This window comes from Mytilus trossulus, chromosome 12 (genome assembly GCF_036588685.1).
Source record: "Mytilus trossulus isolate FHL-02 chromosome 12, PNRI_Mtr1.1.1.hap1, whole genome shotgun sequence".
Lineage (NCBI taxonomy): Eukaryota > Metazoa > Mollusca > Bivalvia > Mytilida > Mytilidae > Mytilus > Mytilus trossulus.
This window is the reverse complement of record NC_086384.1, coordinates 33,571,228-33,580,469: the sequence shown is the minus strand read 5'-3', so window position 1 is coordinate 33,580,469 and position 9,242 is coordinate 33,571,228. Positions and strand designations below refer to the sequence as shown.

At 32.6% G+C, this 9,242-nt stretch overlaps 1 protein-coding gene across 1 annotated transcript; it reads left to right on the top strand.

Moving 5' to 3' along the window:
* Positions 1 to 1,468: 1,468 nt before the first annotated feature.
* On the top strand, positions 1,469 to 3,790 carry LOC134693850 (uncharacterized). Its single transcript, XM_063554791.1, has 2 exons — positions 1,469 to 1,556; positions 2,629 to 3,790. Exons 1-2 carry the CDS (start codon positions 1,545 to 1,547, stop codon positions 3,676 to 3,678), a joined length of 1,062 nt encoding a protein of 353 aa, XP_063410861.1. The 5' UTR covers positions 1,469 to 1,544; the 3' UTR covers positions 3,679 to 3,790.
* Positions 3,791 to 9,242: the final 5,452 nt, after the last annotated feature.

Below are 9,242 nucleotides of genomic sequence, written 5' to 3'. Positions count from 1 at the left end.
TGCAACACATTTTATTGATTTCACATGCATTTATCAAATTTGTATAAACTATAATAGATAGGTTAAGTGATGATAAAGCTATACAATGCTGATGTTAAGGAAGGTATAGTTATATCATTATGTATTTATAGGAATTTCTCGCTACATTGAAGACCTGTTGGTGACCTTCTGCTGTTGTGTTTTTTTATTTTGGTCGGGTTGTTGTCTCTTTGACACATTCCCCATTTCCATTCTCAATTTTAATATTTGTACAATTTATATATGAATTTCACATAATACTTTGGAATAATAATTGTAAAAATACGTAATTCAGAAACATTCCTAAATAAGTTGGGTTTAGTATTGCAACTTCTTCTTACGTTTTCAACTTCAGGTAAAATCTAAAAGAATAATATGCATGTTATACCACTGTCCCAGGTTGGGGGAGGGTTGGGATCCCGCTAACATGTTTAACCGCGCCAAATTATGTACATTGTATGCACGTGCCTGTCCCAAGTCAGGAGCCTGTAATTCAGTGGTTGTCTTTTGCTTATGTGTTACATATTTGTTTTTCGTTAATTGTTTGTACATAAATAAGGCTATTAATTTTCTAGTTTGAATTGTGACCTACAGTTGTGAATTGCTAAGCTTGGTCATTTTGGTCTCTTGGTGAGAGTTATTTCATTGGCAATCATATCACATCTCTTTTTTTATTTGACAGCTTGAAAAAAGGTTTTGTTAAACAATTTTTTTTTTAAACAAATTTAGAAATAAAAACATCGGTAACAGCACCTATTGTCGACCATGATTTCTTATTTTATAAGGTGTATTCAGCATGTCAATGGGTAAAAATGTAAACAAAAAATAACTGTTACAGATCTTATTTTGCGTGTTCATTTACGTGATGTATAAGTTTTAACCAATCATTTGTTTTTAATCAGTCAAAGAATTTTTTTACTGCTAATGCCTTGTTGCGCACCATACGGGTCTGTTGATTGTTGGTGTTTTAACGCCACGTTTGGACAGTATTTATGGGTGGAGTGCCTGGAGAAAACCATCGACCTTCAATAGGAAAAATTAAAATCCTAGTCAATAAAGATTGGAGTTTACGTGCTTATTTTCACCTTATTTACATATACCATTGATAATATCGATGAGTTTATGTGATTTTAAAACCTTCATATATATAACAGACGTTCATCATACATTCAATCATTATTCGTAAAGTAGGCAAGCCATTTACGTTTGTACACTTTTGTTTATGAACTTAACTTATTGTGCTAAAATAAAAGATGTTCACTACCCTTTCTTTAATGTGGATTACTTGGATAACCTTTAGTCCTAATTGTTTCTCGCTTGCTACATAATTTTCTCGGGTATATGCATGCAGTTTAAACGTATTTTCATGATATTGCTTCGATAAAAAAATATCCATATTTGTTTAACAACATTGAAGCTTGTTTTTTCATCTTTTATCTTTTTTTTTCTTTTACAGAAAGATAGTTTTAAAACAGTGTGCTGCTGAATGACTCTACAATAATACGTCCAGTATATTATTGTGTACAATGAAAAGTTTAGTAAGTATCTAATAACCTGAGACTTTTGATAAGATTATCGTATTATTATTTATCTGTTTTTTCTAAAGGCGATTTACACCTCAGTTGTTTATACATAAACACAAGTCTACTATTGAATAAAAAACTTAATTATTGCCTATAAGACAAATATCTAAAAGAGACAAAAAAGAACGAAAAAGCGAACAAGAATGTTCTTTAGACTGTACTTACTATTTAGGTTAATACTAAATAAAGGCAAATAATAGAATTTACTAGAATACCGCTGTTCATTAGTTACAAATCGATTTAATTGAAAAAATGCAGGCAAAACCAAACTGAGAGAAACAAATCTTGAAAACAAAATGGAATAACAAAAACATTGAACTGATAAAAAATCAAACGCCAATAAACATAGAAACGGACTATGTGATGCATGTTACAACTGACATACGGTTTTTCTGAATAAGTACAGTACATTAGTGTAATGGCTAGCCGAACCTAGCGCCGTTTTGGCAATGTTGTCAATACCGGTAAAATATCATTATTACGAGAAAGGATGCGTAATTACGATGGGTGGTATTCATCTTCACTGATATCTCTCATTCATATGAGGTGTCGGTGATCCAATGGTCTGAGTTGATCTACTACTGCAATCACTAGCCAGTCAACACTGAGGTTGTGAGTTCGAACCCCGCTCGTGCTGGTGTACTCGATTTCAATCTTAATTGACTTAATTGTCAGTTTTCCTATCGATGGTTCGTTGTTTTGTGGCACTTTTGATTCAACTACCAATAAAATAAAATAAAACAAAATAGCCTATAAAGATGTTTAAAGGGGGGGGGGGGGTTAAAACACCATCAATCAATCAATCATTTCTATTTCATTTTATCAATAAATAGATACGCTTTAAACATAATTGTTTATCATATAATTGTAGGCGTCAAGCATACTAACAATTTCTTAGAATCTAGATTATATATCAAACCACACTATGAACATGGTTAGTTGATTAGAACCTATATGTTTCGTTTTATTCTATTCTGAACCTGATTAGTTGATTAAAACCTATATGTTTCCTTTTTATTCCATTCAGAGAAATTTCAACAATCCACAATTGAAAGGAATTTGTACGAGTTTAATACTGTGTAGCATACTTTTATGGACAATATATCAGATATTGCAATTAGTTGGATCACATGATACACGATTAAATGATACGTCAGTAAAAACAACACCCGAAGAACTACGTAGAAAACAAGACCTACAAGGAAGTATTATTCCAGATGATTTAACGTTTGTTGACAATAGATGGAAATTATCTAACCTTTGTAAACCATACAAAACGTTCTTAAATGACAGTAACTTCCCTTTGATTCGTTATAGCTCAAATGCTGGGAGTGTGAAAATATTTACACATGCTTTAAGCGACGGAATATCGTCTATTATCAGTAGAGCGGGTGCTTTTGAAGTGAAAACAATAAACAGAGTATTGTATGAGCTACAGAAAGATACAAATATAAATTTAATTGACATTGGAACAAATGTTGGACAGCATTGTATAGCAGCAGCACTGATTGGTAGGGACGTGATCGCCATGGATGCGGCGAAATCAAATATCGAACACGTATGCGCATCTGCCAATTATCTTAATCTTGGTTCGCGAATAACATTGATTCATAACATTTTGTCCGACTCGAATGGAAAACGAAAGTTCCGATACAGTGCCAGCAAGTCGGATTACGGTTCAATACATGTTGATTCGGATGGAATTTGGGAGAAAATGAAAAAGCAATACAACACATATTTTAGTCTTAAAACAGAAGAAGAAAATTCAGCCACGTTAGACGACCTTTTTCTCATTCCACAGATTCATAAGTTTAAAAAAATATTTATAAAAATTGATGTTGAAGGTCACGAACATAGGGTTCTTATGGGTGCTAAAGAATTTTTTAAAAGATTAGAAGTGCAAGGTATAATTATGGAGTGGGCGTGGCATGTAAAGCGGCAGTCGTCGGAAATGATAAAAACCTTAATGGCTGAATGGAAATTCAAACCCTATAAATTCTTTTCCACATCCGAAAGCGATCTTAGTTCTATACATTCTGACAGGTGGCCACAAGATATTCTATGGCTTCCATTTTAGTTTTCTTAAAGTAACTTCAAAATGGGGGTATGATATTTTTCTTAATAAATAATCTGATTTCAAAATTAGATGCCTGTGTACATGTGGTACTAAAAATGTGTTCGAATAAAAGTAATCCCAACAAGTATATTATTCAGCAAACATTAATTTTTCGAACAGTAATAAAAATAACGTCAGAAAGGTCAAGTGTCCTGCTGTATAAGTTGACCTTTACTGTAGCTAATTAAAAATCCGATTTATCGTTTACATTTTTTTTGTCTTACATGATATTATATTACAGATATTCTATTTTTATTTATTGTATTCAATGTATTTGTAAAATATTTTAAGATAATAAATTAACTATTCATTGATATGATTTTAAGTTTAAAGCAACATTATATAATATATACACAGGATTTCTTTTTGATTCACAGTTTTAATTTAGAAGAACAACCGACATGGTTAATTAATACAATTCATAAAATTACAAAACTCCAGTGAGAGGTTTAGCGCAATAAAAACAGGTAATTCCATTCTTTTGTACATTTGAAAATGCTTGTACTAAGTCAGGAATATGACAGTTGTTGTCCATTCGTTTGATGTGTATTATTATTTGATTTTGTCATTTGATTATGGACTTTCCGTTTTGAATTTCCCTCGGAGTTCAGTATTTTTTGTGATTGTACTTTTCACTACTTCAAATAGATATAGAAAGATGTGGAACGAGTTCCAATGAGACAACTTTCCATTCAATTAACAATTAATAAAATTAAACCATCATAGGTCAAGATATGGCCTTCAAAACGGAACCTTAGTTCACACCGAACTACAAGCTATAAAGGGCCAAAATTAAAGATTGCAAGTTGGCTTTAATATTGATTCACTTATAGGGTCTTTGCATCGGAATAAAACACATTTATTCTAAAACCAGTTGTTGGCATGACATGGTTTATGTTCTTGAAGGCGGTGTAATCAGTTCTTCTCATATATATCATAATGGTATAATACTAAATCCCTATAGCTAACAGGAGGGATTGTGCCTGATATAAATATGATGAAAACATCATCTTTCAATCAGTTTAATTAAGGTCTGGAGCTGGCATATCAGTAACTGCTAGTTGTCTGTTGTTATGTATGTATTTATGTATTATTGTCATTTTGTAAATTTGTTTTCTTTTGTTTCATATTCTGTTTTCTCTTTAACCGAGTTTTACTCGGCGTATCAGTGTGTTTGTTTTTCTACATTGGCTAGAGGCCGCAGTGTTGCGCCTGTCCCAAGTCAGGAGCCTATGGCCTTTGCTAGTCTTGTATGATTTTGAATTTTAGTTTCTTGTGTATAATTCGGAGTTTAGTATGACGTCCATTATCACTGAACTAGTATATATATATTTGTTTAGGGGTCAGCCAAAGGACGCGTCCGGGTACGGGAGATTTTCGCCACATTGAAGACCCATTGGTGGCCTTCGGCTGTTATCTCCTCTATGGTCGGATTTTTGTCGCTTTAACACATTCCCTATTTCCTTTTTTAATTTAACTAATGGAAAACCATTCAAACGGGAAAACCAACGGTCTAATTTATATGAAAAACGAGAAACGAGAAACAAGTATAAACAACATACTGTAATCAGATTTATGACTTAGGACAGGTTCAAACATTTGCAGCGGGATTAAACGTTTTAATGGAAACAAACCTTCTCCTTTTTCTGCAACAACATCACAACGTAGAAAAACACACCATAACAAATCAATTGGAAGATTTTACTCAATCACACATCATTTTGATGTTGTCATGGTTGGAAACTCAATGAAATAAGACTTTGACAATTTCAAGCGGAATTTCTATTCTTGTTTGAGTCAATAATAAAACAAATCTATTCTATGTTTCTGAAGATTAGCCTGTTAATATTAATGTCAGCAAATACAAGTCACATTCTTGACAGACCATGCAAGGGCTGTATAGTGAGTCAAAGTGGTTGACAAATTCTATATATACACATTATAATTACTTGGGCGTTGGTATCTATCTGGATGAGTTTTAACGAACTTGAATGGCTGATTCCTGTGATTTGGAGTTATAATTCTTTGTGGTGTCCTGACATTATGTCGTAAATTCATAGGAGTAGTCCATCGTTATTCTGCGTTTTACATGGCTTTTTGTTGTCATGTACTCTTATAATATTGGTTTATATATTTCTGTGTCTAAAGTGTTTTTGTTTTTTGTTACTATATTCCAGGCACGTAATGTTGTCATTTTAGCGGTATTTTTTAACATTGTCATATTAGCAGGACATTTGGCTAGCCAAACCACCATGTTCCCCTACCGGTTATTTCTAAAAATGACTGATAACAAGTCAGGAAAATGGGAGTTGTTATAAAATATGTTGCCGTCTGTGTCTGAAGCATTTTAGTAGTTCTCGTGCTCCTTTATATAGCTTTTATAGCAATATGTGTTTCCTCTGTATTGGTTTGTAACCCGGTTTTGTTTTCTTGCATAATCGATGTAGGATATTTTCAACAATGGTATACTTGTGTTGCATTTATTTATAACTGCCGATTACTAGTATATAATTAGGGATGATAGAAAAAGTATTTAACAACAGCTACGACATCGAGGATCCGTGACCGAATTAATATACCAATGCTTTATTTTTAAGCCTGGATTATTAGTATTTGCATTGCCATCTGATAAAGTCATGTAGATTTTAAGTTGCATAGATTTATCTGCTTTCAATTTCTAGTGCTTGGTTTCTTTGTTTGTATACATTTTATTTTTTTAGAATGATATAATTAAGCGAAACTATGTTCATATGTATTTTTTTGCATATTGCTGGCTGTTTTGCAGAAGGTTAACCTTCTGGTAGTTATAACTGCCATGGCCAGACTGGGAAATCAGAAAGAAGGAACGCTCACATTATATCTGATGCTGATATGTTGATGTTTGACGTCCGACTATTCTGTCTGAATATTGCAGACTGGAAAATTCTATTGTACAGACCGGTGTCTGTTTGTCTATTGGCCTTCATTTTACTCCGACTGCGTTGGTGTTATTGGTACAGAGTATCAGGTCGTGCTGCTAGCATGGCTGTTTGTATTGCCTCTTTGGAATCTGCGAGGATGACGGGCGATGTGTGAAGTGGTGTGCACAGTAGGTCTGGGTCGTTGATGTCAAACCCTTCATCGAAGTCGATCCTACTGCGCTTTGCTCTGTCATTTGTGGAGGTGTAAAAAAAAAACAGGCGATGGCAGGCCTTTTTGGGGTTGTAATGACTGTAAGTCTTCGCTCATTCCCATATTTTGTGACGTTCCTAGTTCTTGGCAGTTTTCTGTATTTTAACATAGTTCGTGTTCTTCCCATATCCAAATTTCTTGAAGTTGTTCACCCTTCCAATTTTATGATATAATAGTATGTAGCTGTTTTCATTAGAACCATTATTAATATATGCATAAAAAGATATGTCATAAGATGTTGAAACGTGATTTATTCGTCACCATAATTTCATCATGTGTTATCAGATATACGTGTTTAGTGTCAATATCAATAAAACACTATCCAGTTACGATTATATTCTCATTTTTTAATACCATAATTACGATTATCTTTTTTCCGAGTTACGATTATCATCCCGAATTCTTCAACGGCAATTTTCAAATCGCTTAGACAATTCCAGTGCACCGTTACGATTTAAATATGATGTAATGGTATAGAAAAACCCTGCAGCTGAGTAACTAGTGACAAAAACATGCTACATTTGAGAAAATGACTGTAAAGATTTTACCTATATCTGCCGTCGCCATATTGGGATAATCGTAATTGCAGTTTCGATTATCTCTTTAATACCAGTGAGGTTTGGTCTAGCTGACTATATCTTTATTAACCAAAGTTATAACAACTATAGGCATACAACATATAAACTACACAAGTATACATAGATAGCAGAAGGTAATGTGTTTAACATATTACATCATGTTAGATCTTAATTTTTGTGCACGAAATATAAATTTACCCAAATTACATAATCCTTTAAGATTATTAGAACTCATTAATTGTATATATTTATACATAGAAGGTTTTTTCCAATAATATGGTTTTATAAAATAAGATCTAAGACTTTGATAAGTAGGACATTTCAAAATAAAATGTATTTCATCTTCAATGTCGTCTTTACAAAAACTACATAGTCTATTACTTCTTGGAATTGCAGAATATCGACCACATTCTATAGCTAAATCATGACAACTAAGTCTTATTTTGGTAATACATGTCTTATAAATAAAAGGTATTGGTTTACATACATAATTTTGTAAACAAAAATTATGAACCATATATCTATAACTTGTACATTTAACTAAATTATTCATTTGACTGTCAAAATCTTGCTTCATACAATGAAACAGGCGTTGTTTAATTATCAAGTAAAATCTATTGGAGAGCTTACTATCTAAACATAAACCTTGATTATACCAAATATCACCTAAACTTATACTGAGCAACTCATTTTTAATAAAATACAACCAATTTGTCTTATTATTTGGACATTTTTGTAAATCGTCATATAAAAACAGTAACAGTTTTTCAAAATACAGTTTGTAGTACATAACAGCTTTAACCAGTATTTAAAAATTCGACATTTTCTGGTGTGCAATAATGGTAATCTACCTAGCTCATAGTACACCATGACATTACTAGTAGAGCTTTTTACTTTCATAATAATTTTACAATAGCCCAGATGTATCCTTTCTATAGCTGGTGCCTTGCGAGCACCCCAAAATTTACAACCATAACAAAGTACACTGTTTATATAAGTATCAAAAAGTGAAAGTAAAGTTACAAAATTCAAATATATATCCTTTACATTTCTCCTTAAGGCAAACACGGCTTTTCTACCCTATCTAAAACAATAAATAAAAACATACCAGAGAACCAGGATATTGTGCTTACCCTAATATTCCTTTTTTATATGTCACAATCGAGTCTTTTCCTACGGAATATTCCACTCAGTAGAGGATTCTCAACATTTTACAAACGAACGAAACTCTACGAACGTATCGTTAAGGAGCAGTAGTTTTGTTATAACACAAGCTATGATAAATGTCTACCGATATTGCAGTGTGCTTAAAGACAACAATCTATAGCATAATCTTTTTTCAATCTTGCATTTTACTTTTGTGGTAAAACATCATTGTTCCAATTTATTTTCTGTTGTTGAATGTTACGTATTCTTACGTTGAGTTTCGTTTGTTTACATGTCGAAAAAATAGGTTCGTTTTATCTCCCTTTTCCATTTCAAAAGAATATTGACAGTTTATAATGTTGTTAAAACAATCGGCGCGTCTGGTTTGCATTTCATTTGATTGATTATTCGGTGGTTAACGTTCTATGACAAGTATTCCATGCTTTTCACGACGAGATTATCGTTTGTTAAAGGATTGAAAAGTGAATGAGATGACATAAGTTTAGTATTGTTCATTTCCACATATATCTTTATAAACGGATCGAGAGAAGGCGAGTTTTGGGTTAATTCTGTCTCCTATAATAAACACCCAAGAGGAAAAGCTCAATGTTCGCTAGGTCGAATTAGTCT